The sequence below is a fragment of the Adiantum capillus-veneris genome, chromosome 22 (genome assembly GCF_014529385.1).
Source record: "Adiantum capillus-veneris isolate H3 chromosome 22, ASM1452938v2, whole genome shotgun sequence".
Classification (NCBI taxonomy): domain Eukaryota; kingdom Viridiplantae; phylum Streptophyta; class Polypodiopsida; order Polypodiales; family Pteridaceae; genus Adiantum; species Adiantum capillus-veneris.
The window spans coordinates 32497057-32513774 of NC_140952.1; the positions used below are offsets into that span (position 1 = coordinate 32497057).

Genomic DNA, 16718 nt, shown 5'->3' on the forward strand with positions numbered 1-16718 from the left:
CGTACACCCTCGCCCTCTGCCCAGCTACTCAAGTGTTGCTCCAGAATAGATGCATACAATCGTGCCAATGTCTGTCCAACCATAATAGTGCGGTAATTCCCAAGCTCTGTAGGGTCACCAGCCTTGAAGATGGGCACAATATTAGACAACCTCCAGGTCTCAGGTAATCCCTCACACATGGCACGATTGAACAACACTGCGAGAACCTCCATCAGCATATCCTTGGCATGTATAGAGTGCTCCGGTACTAGACCGTCATGATCATATGCCTTCCCGGTCCTCATCCTGTCGATGGCCCTTCGTACCATCTCAGGAGTAAAGAAAGTGCTCGTAGTTGGGCAAGGCTTGGTAGGGTCTGCAAGGGGGCTTGGTAGGATCTGCAAGGGGTTCCTGTCCCGGAACCGTATATAATGATGTCGCATATTGGCCCCACACATCAGGTGAAGTAATCACTGGGGGAGGAGAGTGCTCATGGAAGAGTCACCATGCCTCTCCTGAGTCCCTACTCAAGAACATCTGATATACGTTTCGCTCCATCTGAGCTAGGTAAGCTCGCTTCTTCCGTCGCACAATGCGTCGAAAAGCAATCCGAGACTGTCTGTAAGTGATGAATCCTAACAGAAGATCCCTCTAAAGCTGGGCTCTCATCTCTCTGCATTCCTCATCATACCAACTATTCTGGGGCATGCTCCCAAAATGTCGTCTCTTACCTGGCTGAGTGTGTGGGTATGCCACTGATGCAGCCCCATGCAGTGTCTCAGTCAGTATATTGGTGCACTCCTCCACTGAGAGGCCTGTACCATTTGTGCCAGTTGTGCCTTCCAATAGACTGTCCCAGATCTCCTCTGTATAAACGAAATCGGTCTCTGGTGTAAATGTATAGCCGGTGTGTGGCCTGCCTCCTAGTGTCTGGGTTGTACTATACTGCTATGCCCACTGGCCTGGCTCCCACTGTGAAATCCTGAATGTAGGGGACAAAGCTTGGTTGTGTCATAACATAATCCACTGTACTGGCCCCATGTCTGTGTGGAAAGCATGTGAAACCGGCTGCTTCGGGAAATCGCTGTAAGCCATTAAGTATGGCTAATCCATGTGTAGTCGTCATTTCCATGAGGTATCTTCCATACTCCGTCTGCTCTCTATCCTCTGAGCATCTGTCCAGTCCCAGCTCACCCACATCCATCTCTCTGAGCATCTCATCTGAAGTGTCGTAGAAGACTGTCTGCGAGTTGCCCGTTCGGGCATTAAAGTCCCCTAGGAGAATGATATCACCATCCCTAGAAAACTCCCGTATGTCATCATCTAGAATAGAGAAAGGTGACTGCCTCTGGATGCAGCGTACATGGATGTACTGGGAGGAAAGTAACATATGGCAATTGTAGCAGGCTACAGTGTCACTTTCACAGGACACTGAGTTAGTATGGTTGGTCTGGCCTGGTTCACACTAGTCGGACTCTGTGGGCTGGGCTGGGCAGTGACACGTGGCAGGATACGGACGGTGGTCTAGTGGACATCGTGGCCAGGTCACCACCACCACTCACTTTGGAGATTGGCTTAGGTGGCTGACATTTATGAGCCGTTGGGTCATTATCATCATGGGCTTCACCTTTGGTCCAGCATAGTCGTCGAGAGCAGCGAGTCTTGCACAGAGCACTGCTTCACCATCCCTGCACATCTGAGCCTCGACACCCCCATTTGTACCTGTGAGTCATGGGCTGGAGCTGAGTGTGCTGCCACGCCAGAGTCTGTACATGGTTCTTTGGGCTAGTCGAGTCCACATGTTCTGGTCCACTGTTGTGTCTCTGTTGTTATCCATTGTTTCTGTGTTTCATTCTGTTTGAGAGAGTTTCCGGAGTGAGATTGTCACGCACATTGCAGTGAGGGGCACCCACACTGTAGAGAGCACGACACATTATCCGCGCTACAGGTGCTCTCATTTTGGCGATCACGGTGGGACCTCAATTGAAGTCTCACTCTCTGTTGAGTACAAGTAAAGCAGCTAGCTGGTTTTTCTTCGTCTCGCCTGTGCTGGTCTGGTCCAATTTCACCCTAGACAGCTTAATCTAGCTGGTCTAGTCTCTCACCTTGCTGGTCCAATCCTCTCTCGCCCTGGTCCACCCAGTCCTCGTCCTGGTATAGTCCTCCTCGTCCCTGGTCTAGTCCTTCTCGTCCTGGTCCAGGCCAGTTGGTCGTCACTCGCCTGGTCTAGTAGAGTCTAGTCCACTGTTCAACCAGGTGAAGTTCTTCTTGCCCAAAGCTTGGTTGGGGTGGTGGTTACTGCATGACACATACAAGGCGATCATTAGAGCGTCAAAGCGCACTACTGAGCCCCCAGAAGTACTACCACAGACGACGCCAACCTTTGGTACCCAGTAGAAGTATATTAACACCATCACCCATACCTACACATACAGCTCCCTCCATTCCTTCAACCGGTTCTACATCCTCCTCCAGGTCACCTTCTCCGGTAAGGCTCTCCCCCATTTTGTTACAGCAAGCTAGTGAGCAACAGGCTCAGGAGCAAGAGGCCATGGAGGAGCTCACTAGTGTTTTGGCCAAGGTGAACATCAAGTTCCCTACCTTCAAGGGTCTCTCCACAGAGGATGCTGATGACCATGCTCGGAGGTTTGTTTCTCTTTGCAGAGGTCGTGGCCTCAATAGAGAAGACGCCTACCTTTGCTCTTTCCGTCCACCTTGGATGGTCTTGCAGATAAATGGTACAGTCAGTTTGCTGAAAACCACTTTGCTACTTGGACTATGTTAAGACAGCACTTCTGTGAAGCTTTCCGACCAGGGGATTATCAAGAAAAGATTCTAGATGAGTTGGCCAACTTGTTGCTCCAGCCCAAGGAGACATTTGCCGAGCTCATGACCAGAACAAAGTCCCTGGTCGCCAAGCTGTCTCAGCAACCAGGAGAATTTATGGTGAAGAAGTAGGTAGAGAAGGCTCTGCCTAAGACTTCTCAACAAAAGCTCAGAGAAAGTCTCCGTCCTGAAGCGAGTGTGGAGGACTTTGTTGCTGCTGCTACTAGAATAGAGGGAGCTAGGAAGCTATTCACTGACTCTCCTCAGGTAGAAACTGCCCTTGTACTCGTGGACAGTCCATCAGACCCCTTGAATTCTTTACGCAGGGAACTGGAAGCCCTAAAGTTACAGCGGGCCCTTCAGGAAGAGAGAACCTTTTCTTGTGTCTTAAGAAGACGTTCCGCCCATGAAGATGCCGTTTTCGATTTCTGTTCATCTCTTTCCCGTAGAGTTTTCATTTGATCTTTCATGTCCTCGAGCTCCTTCAGAACCGAAGGTTGGTCGTCTCCCTTCTCCTTAGTTGCAGATTTGCAAGCCGCAAGTTCTCCTTTTAGCTCCTCAATTATTGCATCTTTTTCACCCATGTGCTTTTCCATATTTGTTCTCCATGCTTCAAAACTTGCTACTGCCTCATCGAGTTTCTTTTGCATAACGTATTCTGTTACATTTACTTCGGCCTTGATTAGGTTTCGTACTTCCGTTTTCAAGATCTGAATCTCCTCATTCTGTATCCCCCGGATCTCTCTCCTTAGTTCCCTCATCATGTCTCCATACATGGAGTTCCTGTAGCTCTCAGCGCCCGCGTGCATTTCCTTCCTGATGTCATCTCTCATGTAGTTTAGTTCTGATTTGAGCATCATCTGGACCTTCTCCATCATTAGTTCATCATGTATCTTGGACGTTTTCCCCACTCGTAATGATCCTGGTGATAGTACAGTATCTCTGTTTCTCCGCTTAAATGTAGTTGTTTTTTTTGGGGTGGTGTAGCTATCTACACCCGGCCCTTCCCCTTCGGTAGGCGGATCCATCGAACCCGAGCCCCAAATGTGGGGTAGGGTACTAGGGAGAATAGGACAAACTTAAAATATTTTATCTTAAGTCTTTTTACCTTAAGGCTTAAAATTTTCTCTAAGGCTGGGACTTCCTACGTGTAGGTGAAGGGCGGGCGTATGCTAGGACTTGCTACGCGTAGGGTTGCTAGGACATGCTACGCGTAGGACTTCTTCTGCTGCCTGCCCTTCGCGCGAGCTCCTGCTTGCTCCACCTCTCTCGCCCAAAACCCTAATGCACAGGCAGCGCTGCCCTGTGGAATGTTGCACGTTGCCCACAGAATGTTGCACACTGCTCGAACTGAGTGTGTAGAGAGAGAGAGAGAGTCACTGTGCTGCTTGTCCCTAACGCATGAAACCTGTCACAGCCTCGCGTTCAGCCCGCCACAGACCTTCAGCCTCGCGCCAGACCTGCCCGCCACAGAGCTTCAGCCTCGCGCCAGACTTGCCCGCCACAGAGCTTCAGCCCGCCACAGACCTGCTCGCCCGTCACCTGGTATGAGCAACAGAGAGAGAGAGAGAGAGAGAGAGAGAGAGAGAGAGAGAGAGAGAGAGAGAGAGAGAGAGAAATGAAATGAAATGAAATGTTATATTAACGTCTTAAAAAGGCCAAAATGACCTATAAGACCAATCAGTTACAAAATAGTGAATCTAATACCATGTCTGGGTACAAAGGAACTAGAAAAGAACTAGAAGTGGAACAAAATACTACTACTACTACTACAATCTAAAACTACGTGGGTGTAGCAACTGATACAATAGGTAGAGAGAGAGAGAGAGAGAGAGAGAGAGAGAGAGAGAGAGAGAGAGAGAGGGGTTGAAAGAAGAGAGTGACAATCCAAGAGCATAAAAATTATTTAATCATATGGATTTACCTCTAGTTTCGATAGTGTCAGTTTGTATGTTAAGCAAGCACATTGAAAATAGTTAACACATGTACAAGCTGGATGAAGTAAAAAAAATTATGCTACTTGTAAAATTGGTACTATTTTGAAGATTTCTCAGTCCCGATTCTCCATCAGATGGACAAGACATCATAAGCATTGTCTAGCAGAATCAGCGTGGATCAATATCCTTGCAACTGGCAACCAGTGCCTTGCCATGTGCTAATGTGGCAGTGCCAGATTGGAAACAGTAAACACATGTCCGAGCTCTATAAAACAGAAAAGCATAGATTCCTAATGTCCTAGCTGAAAGAACTTTAGATCCTTGCATTTAGAATTTGAATTGTTTCTTTCACTATCAACTCTTTGTATGCAACTATTGTCCTGTCATGCACACATACAATGAAGAAACTCCTTAAAAATCACCCACTTGACAAAAGAAATGCTCAATAGACTCAAAAGTGGTGAAAACCAAGCAGTTGGAGAAAGTACAAAATTGAAGAAATGATGACACCAAAGTGGTTAAGGATGTGAAACCATCACAAGCCACAAATCGGCATTCATGAAACTTCTCAGTGAAAGGTTAGCAGTCAATACTGACCTTACCGCTTACTGCAGCATGTGCGCCCACTGGATACTTCTCCACCATCTTACCAAGGAACCACTTTGAAGAGTAACGAGCTCCACTGAAGAATTTTTTTACATGCAATGTCACTGAATTGTTTTCTTCATTACGACTCTCTATTTGATGTCCTATAGTTTCGATGAGTACTTCAAGAATACCCAGACCTTGAGTACTATAAGTTCTGCACAGTTCATGTTAAACCTCATTAACATAGAGAGAGTGCTTTTCAATACAGCTCCCTTTTCAAAAAATAAACCAGCAAACATCTTTTCAACCACAGAAACCTTAACAACTAGGCATTCATGCATTTCACATATCATTCGACACCCATACAAAAGGTTAAGCATTGTGTGCACATCTACACTGCTTTCAAGCCAACAGCCTCCTGACTGCTTGAGAGACCCTCATGCACAAATTGATGGTCTGGTGGTCACAAAAATGAAGAACGCAGATGCAAAGTTTTTAAGCTACAAGCTCATCAGAAAACCGGCACTGACTCAACTTTTGACGCTACCAGTATAGGGGCCCTCTCCTGGGCCTGTATCTACTAAGGGCCATGATTCAAGCTTAAGCAACAGATTGGCTACAAAGAAAGCAACTACTTAGTGCATCCGATGAATCTGAGGTGCTTTTGTTCAGTAACCTCCCCACATACATTTTGTTTGTTGATTGTAGCACAGATCCAAGCGAGGTAACCTTAATTACTTTTCTCTAGAGTTTCATGTGGATTTTTTAAAATTGCATAGCAATACCACCAGCTGACTTACATGCCTTTCTCAAATGTTTCAACACAAATTAAGCCTTCAAAAATACATATTCTGTCTTTGCTCTGTGTAACACCCACTTGAAAGCCACTAAATTTGTCGTTCTTTTAACAAAAGGTGCATGGCTTACCAATACAAACTGTCAATTCTCTAGTAGGTCCAAACTCTAGCCGCATGGCACTAGCGGACATAGATACATTGGTCAGGCCTACAATAGAACAGAAATCTTTGAGCCGAAGTCCCAACTCATGTTTAAAAACACAGAAGTCAGAATCAAATCCATCTTGAGCAGTACAAAACAGAAACTGGAAAGAACTTTGTATGAGGCTCATGCCCAAGCTTCAAGAGCAATTGCAGAGCAAAACGATGAACTTGCTAGTTGTGTACACAAAGAGAATTCAAAGTTGTGGCCATTTGGCACTGAATATGAGGCTTTTCGGTCTGCTGGCTTTGGCACTACAGGTTCTCAAGGACGTAAATATATCTGTCATAGTAACGTGGGGCGCGTCCCCAACAGATGGGATGGGAAATGGGGGACGGGGCTTAAAGGGGAATCTTGTTTCCACAAGACGGGTTCGAAACAAGGGGATGGTGCTGGGACGAGGGGAACATGAGGACAAAGGAGACAGAAAGCCCAAAAATGGGATCCCATGTTACTATGATCTCTTTTGTGGGTTCAGCCAGTGTGAAACAACAGATGGCCGAGAGTTTCATCAGTAGTAGTGAAGGCCATGTCGCCATGAGATGGTTGGGCTGATCGGCACTGAAATCCGAGTAGTAAGAGGGTGGCTAGGCTCAGTTAAAATCATATAGGCCCCTCGCCAAGACTTCATAAGTTGGTGGGTACTAGGAATTTAAACCAAATGGGCATAGAGGACGCTTGGCGACTCCAAAGACATCTGCAAGGACACCTCAGCAAGGGGAGCGCCCAAAATCGAGTAGAGAAGGCAGGGAGGCTGATTTAACTTCATTAATTGACTACAGAGTGTGTGTGAGTAGTGGGTGCAGGTTTACAGCTTTAATGGAAAGCTTGCCTTCTCCTCTGTCTTATGTAGCACGATGATTCCGCTCTCGTACACCTCTCTCCCCTATTGAATACACTATCATGATGCCCGGCTCAAGGGCTATTCATCTGTATGTACAGTTCTGTGGGTGTATGCCCGAATGCCGATGCAAAAGCCTCTTGCTCATGTATCGGATTAGCTAACTGCTAATCCCAAGCAGGTACAGGTTGATTTAGACGTTTGTTCAATAAGCATTGGTATCCCCTCTATGGTTTGCCAAAGTGCATTGTGTCAAATAGAGATGTCAGTTTACATCACATTTTTGGCAAGCACTCTTTGAAAAATTTGGCACTAAGTTGAATTTTTCATCAACATTTTATCCACAATCCAATGGTCAATCTGAGATCTACAATTAGTTAGCCATTGACTACACACTCAGTAGTCAATTAACTTCATTAATTGACTACAGAGTGTGTGTGAGTAGTGGGTGCAGGTTTACAGCTTTAATGGAAAGCTTGCCTTCTCCTCTGTCTTATGTAGCACGATGATTCCGCTCTCGTACACCTCTCTCCCCTATTGAATACACTATCATGATGCCCGGCTCAAGGGCTATTCATCTGTATGTACAGTTCTGTGGGTGTATGCCCGATTGCCGATGCAAAAGCCTCTTGCTCATGTATCGGATTAGCTAACTGCTAATCCCAAGCAGGTACAAGTTGATTTAGACGTTTGTTCAATAAGCATTGGTATCCCCTCTATGGTTTGCCTAAGTGCATTGTGTCAAATAGAGATGTCAGTTTACATTACATTTTTGGCAGGCACTCTTTGAAAAATTTGGCACTAAGTTGAATTTTTCATCAGCATTTTATCCACAATCCAATGGTCAATCTGAGATCTACAATTAGTTAGCCATTGATGTCTTGCAGTCATATGTGCATGATCAACAGTCTCATTGAAAGCATTATCTCCCACTAGTTTTGAGCAATTTTGAATGACTCCTACTCCACTGCCATTGATAGAACTCCGCACGCGGTAGCATTTGGCTGTCCGTTCCGATCTTTGTTGACTACGTCTATCAGTCACTTGCCTGATGCCAATGATGAGAGCTAGTCCTTGGATGAGATTACTGAGAGTGTGACACTTTGGCTAAGCAAGGCTCAGGAATCTTATTCACGGAAGCCTAATAAACATCATGTTTCAAGAAGATCCCCAGAGGAGATTTCTGAAGAGGACAAACCCAAGATCGTAGACAAAGCTCAACTCATGAAGCCGGGGCAAATTTTTCTGCATTCACCACGGCTCAAAGAAACAAGCACAACATTACTTTTTGAAGTTCAAAAATCGAGGAACCCACGAGGCAATGTGGGTTGACAAAGATTTCTTTAAAGATTACCTTGAATCAAAGTTACATGAAACAGGAACGGGGGGGGGGGGGGGACTCAGAAATGTTTCCGGAACAGACGGCCTTTGGACGTCTGAACAAGAACAGGGGCTGGAACGGTAAACCTAAAACATGCTTAAATTAGATTGAATTCAACCATATGTTAGTAGAGAGCCACACACACCCATTAGTCCAAGCAGAATCCTATTTAGACATGCTTTTCAATAATGCTTAAGGGAGGGATGCCAGATGGAGATTAAGACTCGAGAATGACCCTTGAGGGAGGATGAAGCGTTGAGGCTTGAACTTCAATGAAGGCTTGGAACCTTAAGGCTTGAGGGAGAGGGAGAGGGAGAGAGAGTCCTTGACCACGTATCAACCTATATGCGCCTCCGCTTTCGCTCAGCAGTTTTCCACAGACGGTTCTGAGCTTTTGGCATTCTCCCAACTTCCATTCAACGATTTGCGGTCTTCTTCACATGGGTCAGATTTTTGGTCTCTATGGTCTTTGTGGTGCCAACACAATTTTGCATGTTCAGCATGATGCAGATCCCTTTCCTTCGTTCAAGATTTCACTTAGGCAATTCTACATTTTGCCCTTGATGTTGGGGACATATCCCCGGATATCCTTCAGCTCTCCTATGTATGCTCTTAGAGCCTTCACATTACGGAACACCTTTGTGTTCTTCCTTTTGTATCTAATCTTTTGATGGGCTTTCCTCACTTTCAGATTTCCTGGTTGTAAATTACTTAAAATAGATTTTCAAAAAAAGAGTGTGTGTGTGTGTGTGTGTGTGTGTGTGTGTGCGCGCGCGCGCGCGCCCCCGCACGTGTGTAACACATGCCCAAGTAGACGTGTATGTTTGTGATAAAAGTGCATCATGTGTACACTTACAGGTGTGAATGAGTGTACATGCACGTGTTTTGGTGCGAGGTCCGTGTTTATGCAATTTATGTGTTACATGTAAAAGTTCTGTACTCACAAACATAACACTGTATGTGTGTAAAACATTAGCATGACTGTTTAGGCAGCATTCAGACTGCCTAGAACATGTAGTTGGTCAGGCACGTCTTGAAGATGTGGCAAAACAGTATTCACCTAAAAACGGTGGACATGATCCGGATCCACCAGGGTGGCGGGTGGCATCCAACCCTCGGAACATATCCCTATCGGGGCACTTTGCAGAAAGAAAAACAGGCAGAACTCGAACCACTGACCCACCGTCTTGCAGTGTATGAGATAGCCAGAAGCTCACCCGCTATTCGCTGCTTGCTGTGAAGCAGCTTTAAGTCTTACTGTCCTGTTTCGGCAGTGTGAATGAGCTGGAGCAGGGAAAAGGCACGACAAGGCTTGCGCTTGTGTGCCGTCTGAACGCACCCTTTATATCTCTCTGAAAACATACCTTCACCCACATGCACCTGGATACACAGAAATGCATGTGTGCATGCATGCACACGCACACACACAATCATACAACTATGTGGATTGAATGTCGATACATGGGTACAGTGGCACACATCCATATAGCATACACATATGTTAAACAGAGATATAACAGAGTTTTGTCTATCATCAAAGCATTACCTGGAGGAAACAATCTTGCCAGAAAATCTGAGGAATTGGCCATCCTCTATTGTTTGCCCTGCTTGTAGAAAATTGAGATAATTACGAGGATAATGCTGCAAAAGCTTCCGTAGCTGTGTACCAAACAAGACCTATTAGATTGCTTGTCAAGTGGAAATACAAAAAATTCTACAGATCACAGTTTAACAAGCTAATCAATGTGTACATATATTTTAGAGATATCTTAGAGATATCCCAAAAAAGCCCGATTTCCCTTTCACTGGGGATGTGCATAACAAATATAACATGTCTATAATACTTTGATAGTTGTAGGACTCCCCATTGAACATGGTGAGCATCTAGCCTATAAAAAGCACCACCTAGTAATGACAGCCAGGTGCTTCATAAGTTCATGTCTCAATTTTCTGCTCTCTAGCAAAACTGCCAGGGTATGGTACCGGCATCCTCTTCTGTGCAACAAACCCACCCTTCACTTAAAAACTCATATCTGCAGTATCACACATATGAAAGACGTGTACCCATAAGAAAATAGGCAATTGTGCATTCACACCTTACAGATTGAAACTGCTATGTGCTGTATCACATATGAAAGATTTGTACCCAATGTAAAAAAAGCTGACAAAATGGACCATTTGTGCAGTCTTATGGGCCAAAACAGTTCATATATATGTCTATAATGTATGCACTATTAAGCAACCCCAAGTAACCTCCTACAACCAAGTTCAGGGCCCTTTATCGCACAATGTAGCATGCACATTTGATCATGCGCTGGTCAAGGGCTATCCTCTCTGCTACACGACAAAGATAAACAATCCAATCCACAAATGATGCGAACAAGAATTCAAAAGCTACGTGACAACTATTGCAGACCATACTTTGGCCAAGCTATGTGGAACAGTCTTGAAGAACCACACAAGCGACAAGGTTTGCTCAAGGGCGGGACGTTTTCTATTTTTTTGTGTTCCGCATTTCGTCAATTTAGGATCTTGGTAAAGCACGCACAGAGTAGACATAGGAGCACGAAGCAGTAAACCATACAGTAGCCAACATTACTTGATTGACTATGAGAGCCCTCTCTGCTAAGAAGATAAGTGTCACAAACTGATGATGTGGCTGCCCGGTACACACACCCTCCCCACATGGACAGCCCCAGAAAATGACCTCCGCTAGCAGCAGTCCCGGAACAGCAAATGCTGATGTGGCAGGTGCTGTACGGCAGTCCCCCGGAAAACGCGGCGCCATTCATGGGCAGGCAGCCACGTGGCAGGGCGTACGGACGGCAGAATTTTGGGCTGCTTTTGCTGGCTACGCAATTTACAGAGAGAGAGTGAAAGAGCTTTTGCTTTATTTTGGCTGAAGAGAGTTGAGAGAGAGAGAACATGCTTTTGATTTTGGAAGCTTTTGGGCTCTGCTTTTAGCATCCCTTGTAAATCTATAAAATAGTGGTTTGGGCTCTCACTTCTCAGAGCATCTGGACGCAGAGTCTAAGAGTGAGTCCCGACCACTCGCTTGTACTTAGAGTTACAGATTAATACAAAAAGAAATACGAAAGTGGCGCCAATCTCTGGGGCCAATATCTCTAGCCACGGAACTCCGCCGGGCCAGTGTCGAATCAATTGTGAACTGTGAATTGTTTTGAAGTGTATTCTGATGGTGTCGCGGTAGAATCTCGACTTGGAGTGTCCAAGTCAGTTACAGTGGTATCAGAGCACGGCCGATTTCTCTTCTTCAGGAAATCCGATCCTTTTTACGCGGCACCTATGGCTTCAGACAGAGATCAATCGACTTCCTCTGCATCCGGAGATGCGGGAAGAGATCACAACGAAGATTCACGCGAGGAGTACGGCCCGCCTCGGCCTACTCAGGCGGAGATCGAAGAGATGGAGTGTCGACAATTGATCCACAATGCAACAAAGATGATGCTAAATCTTGCGAAGGATCTGAAATTTGCAAAATTTATGAGCCAGACCTCCTTCGACGAGGTGCATGAACAGTGGCGGCAGACCACAGACCCACCCCTCAAACAGGCACTGAAGAAACCTCCTACTCCAAGGATGTACACAAAGCAAGAATTAGAAGAGGTGGTTCATGCACGAATTGCTCAGCTTTTTGATGTGCAAAACAAAGCAGAAAAGCACGACAAAAAGCAGAAGAAAGGAACTGACTTCCCAGGTTATTTGGGTAGTCAGTCTACATCTGCATCGAGAAAGCAGAAGAAGCGTGTTCGATTTGAAGGCGTACCCAGTTCTTCTTCTTCTTCTTCTTCTTCTTCTTCGAGTTCTTCTAGCTCCTCTGACTCGAGTGAAGAAGACAGAAAAGGCAAAAAGCGAAGCAAAAAGCAAAGCTTCGGAAAGGGCAAGAAAAAGGCAAAGAAGCCTAAATCTCGCCCCGTGGTTGACAGTTCTACAAAGGACTCGTCTTCAGATAGTTCTGACTCTCACGACAGCAGCTTTTATGCAAAGAAGAAGAATTTTTATAAAGCCAACCAGTATGACTTTTTGGAAGATAAAAGCAAGAAAGTCGGAGAGTTTAAGGAAGGTGGACATTCAATTAAATTTGAGACGTTTTCTGGTTATAGAGTTGCTTCAAAGGCTTTGTATTTCATACAACAATTTGAGATAGCTTTCTAAGGAGGGCGTTACTCAGAGCACTCCAAGATTCGGAGGGCTGCCTCTTACTTCAAGGGAAATGCTCGAACTTGGTGGCCCACGCTTCTATTAAACAAGACAGCACCAGTCAAATGGCTGAAATTTAAAAGGCTTTTTATTTCTTCTTGGCTGACTCCAGAGTATGAATGCGACATACGAATTGCTTGGAACCATCTTCGGATGACCAAGAAGGATACATGGACGCTTATTGCGAGAGATTCTGGAGCTCTTTTCTACCCACCTCTTCATTTAAGAAGATCTCGTTCAAAGAACAAATTGAGCGGTTTACCTTGGGTCTTCCTACAGGGACCTGAGATCACTGCTTAGAACAAAAGTCAACTTCCATTCAGGAACTGATGAGTCATGCGAAATAGCGTTTTGTCATTCACTCACGCAGTTTGACCTACCCCACAGATCAAATCATGACGCAAAGGACCGAACAGACTACGAAAAATGAAAGTAGAAAGAGGAAGAGTAACCCAGAAAAGAAAGAAAAGGATGCACGACCCAAGCTCACTCCTCAAGAGAGCTCTTTACATTAAAGAGGGGAAGTCCTTTGAAAGCGGGGAAACTCTAACCCTAAAATCAGAAACCCTGATTCAACCCTAAAATAAAAAACCCTAATTCTGCTGAAACCCTAACCCTAACCCTGATTTGCTGACGTGGCAGGCTGACACGTGCCCTGCTGTACGGACACCGGCGTGCTTTATTTTGAAAGCTTTTGATCGGACAGCTTTTTGGAACTTTATTTTTTCCAGAGGAAAAGATCCTTATATTAGTTATTGAAACTGCCCATAGGGCTACAACAACCATGGTGGGAGACTCTCCCAATGGACAAATGAGCATATGTACAATGGGGCTAAATCAAGAAATGGGGGGGGGAGGGGGGGGAAGCCACACAGGCAGTCGGTAGTGCCATCGGAGTACACCATGGACCATGGTGTAGAAAGGCCCAGGACGCCAGAGTCGAAGGAAAGCCTCTCTGCGCTCCCGCATGCGGTTGGAGCTGCCCTGTAGTCCCTCGAGCTGTTCTCTGAGAGTGTGGATCAGCTCTAGCCAAAAATCGCGAACAGTCTCTGCTGGTGGCACAGGGCGAGCCTCAAAGATGCGGAAGCTACGGGCCCGCCAGATGAACTAGAGGGTCAAGCCACTGATGAGCTCCCAACACTCCTCTCTCTCACTGCACCACTCCTGTGGACTAAGCTCTGTGGCAGGCTGGAGTGTAGGTCGCCCCTCCTGCATCACTATCATCCTGCTGTTGAAAGATAGCTCAAACTGAAGTGCCGGGCCCGTGAGGGTGGACCAAGCCGCTGCTCCCCAAGTGTACTGTCGAGCCGTGCAGAGGGCAGGCATCAGCCGAAGAACTTGAATCCACACCTGCTGTGCCGAAGGACAATCCCAGAGACAGTGACGCTGACTCTCCACACGATGGTCACAAGCTGCACATGCGGCCGAGAGGCCACTATGCACTAGCCAGCTCCCAACTGCTGTAACTCTGTGTGCGACCAGCCACTCAAACAAGGTGACTCGCCTCAGCTGTCTGCAGTCCCACAACCTCTCCCAAAAGGCTGCCAAGAACTCAGCTGTGAGACCCTCCTCCTGCCAATGAGGTGCTGCAACGGGGCGGGCCTCTCTCTATGCTGCTAGTATATGACGTCCCAATCGAACAGTGTACTGAAAGAACGGGACACCTGGGTGGTCTGCAGAAGAGAAGGGGTCCCTCCAGAGCCACTCACCAGGATCCCACTGTACTCGTGCCAGTGGACAGCACTCCCAAGCCCACAGCCTCCAGTGTCAAGTCTCAAGAGCTGTTGGGTCAGGATCGACGACACAAGTCCTCTCACAGATGCCCACTACTCAGATCCTCTGTAAACAACACTCTTGCCACTCGTTGTAAGCGTCCCCCACTCAAAAGCTCGAAGAAAAGGGATGGAACAGTCTTTGAGCGGGCCCTGACTGAGATGAGAACTTCCAGTCGTGTGAAGGCTCCCATCCACCTGGGTGCTATTGGCTCGAGAGACGTGAGCCACTAAGCTGGAACTGCCTCTGAGATGTCCTGACACATGCTCTGCACCCCTCTCATGCCCTGTAGTTGGAGAACCTGAACCTCCTCTGACAAGCCTGTGAACTCTAACCAGTCACCTAAAGAGCGGGCTGGACCCGCTGCCATGGGACCCCAGGAAACATGAGGCCGACTACCAACCAAGTGGCCTCTCTGAGTGCTAACCATGGGGTTCCAAACATGGGGCTGCCTTAGGCGCTCCTCCGTGCAAGTAGGCTGTCTCTGCTCTAGGCCTCGCCGCAAGAGCTCCCAAGATCGAAGCAAACTCACAGCGAAGCGGTCCTCCAGTCTCCTACTCATACCAACTTTGCGTATCTTTGTGAAGATCCATCTAGTCGAAGGTCGCCAAGGGCCTCCAGCCTGAGGCACCCTAGCACGAAGCCGCTGTAGCAAGAACTCCTTCCAGGGCTCCTCACCTGGAAGAAGTCCTCTGACTATGAGCTTCCCAAGAAGGGCTCTGCTCTGCTGTGCTGGGTCAATGATCCCAAGCCCTCCCTGTGAACAAGGAAGAGTGATGACCTGCCAAGCCACCTTGGCTCGCGCTATCTGAGTGTCACGTCCTGACCAAAGGACGTTCCTGATCAGCCTCTCTACCTGGCTGATACAAGAACTCAAGAAGATCCAGCAAGAAGTGATGTACCACATAGTCGCCAACAACACCTGGTTAGCCACTACTACTCTGCCAGCCAAAGAAAGTCGTGTTGAGCTCCTATGTAACAACTTCCTCCTGATAGACAGGAGGAGGGGAGCAATCTGCTGCTCGGGAGACAAGTCTAAACCAACCTGACAGCCCAAGCACCGAGCTGCAGTCCCTGGGGGAATCCACCTAAACCCTCTCCTAGCATGCAATCGGGCACAGGAGCACTACCAACCGAGAAAGCTACTGTCTTTCTCCAATTGATCAGTGCGCCCGATGCACAACAGAAGGTCTCCAGAGCCTGCTCACACCTGTGAAGGTTGGCCTCCTGGCCATCTAAGTACAAGGCTGAGTCATCGGTAAACTCAGCGTCCTGTAGCTCATCTCCCCGAATAGGGAATGCTAAGCCCCGTAGACCAACCTGCTGCGACACCAAAAACCTGCTCATCGCCTCCACATAGAACAGAAAGAGAAAGGGGGCAAGAGGACAGCCCTGTCTGATCGAACGTGTGAGTATCAAGCGATCACCTCTACCTCCTGCCAAAAGTACTTGACTGTGAGTCTGTCTGTACAAAGCTGACATCCCTCTGATCCAAGCATCTGAGAAGCCCATCCTGCGTAGAGTGCCCTCTAGAAAGTCCCAATCAACTCTGTCGTATGCCTTCTCAAAATCGAGAAGAAGAATCACTAGGTCCTCACCACGGAGCCGTGCTAGGGCAAAAGCCTCCCAAAACGTAAAGATGTTGTCAAGGATACTGCGTTCCTTGACAAAACCTGTCTGAGTCCCATGTATAAGGCTCTCTAGAAGTGGCTGAATCCTCAAACTCAAAGCCTGGCAAGAATTTTGTAGGCTGAGTTGAGGATGGTGATGGGGCGCCACTGTCGAATCTCATCCAAGGAGCCACCCTACTTGGAAATGAGGTAGATCAAGCCCTCACTCATGCTGTCAGGGATCACTCCTGTGTGCAAAATGTACTGAAAAGCACTACAGAGATCTGGGCTAAGCAGGTCCCAATACTCCAAGAAAAAACTGGGAGTCAGCCCATCCTCACCTGGAGAGCTACCACGGGGGAGGGCCCTAAGAGCCGTGTGCAACTCCTTAAGATGAAATGGCAGCTCAAGCCTCAAACGCATCTCCTCAGTCACAAGACAAGGCATCTGTGCCCAAACCTGCTCCTTGCATGCATCCTGACGCTCTGACTGAGGCTCTGCAGACAGTAACTCACAGTAAAAGTCAGTAGCAGCTGCACGCATATCCTCGGGCTCAGAAGCAA

General features: G+C 47.1%; 1 protein-coding gene across 4 annotated transcripts in view; it reads right to left on the reverse strand.

The window, feature by feature from the left end:
• LOC147429127 (DEAD/DEAH box RNA helicase family protein) overlaps positions 1-16718 on the reverse strand; it is a 234134-nt gene that overhangs the window by 104994 nt on the left and 112422 nt on the right. For all 4 annotated transcript variants that reach the window (XM_086495195.1, XM_086495194.1, XM_086495196.1 and 1 more), the window contains 2 exons: positions 10098-10210; positions 5340-5544 (listed from right to left, as the gene is read on the reverse strand). In XM_086495195.1, the coding sequence (XP_086351321.1) occupies positions 5340-5544; positions 10098-10210 (318 nt within the window). The remainder of the gene's footprint in view (positions 1-5339; positions 5545-10097; positions 10211-16718) is intronic.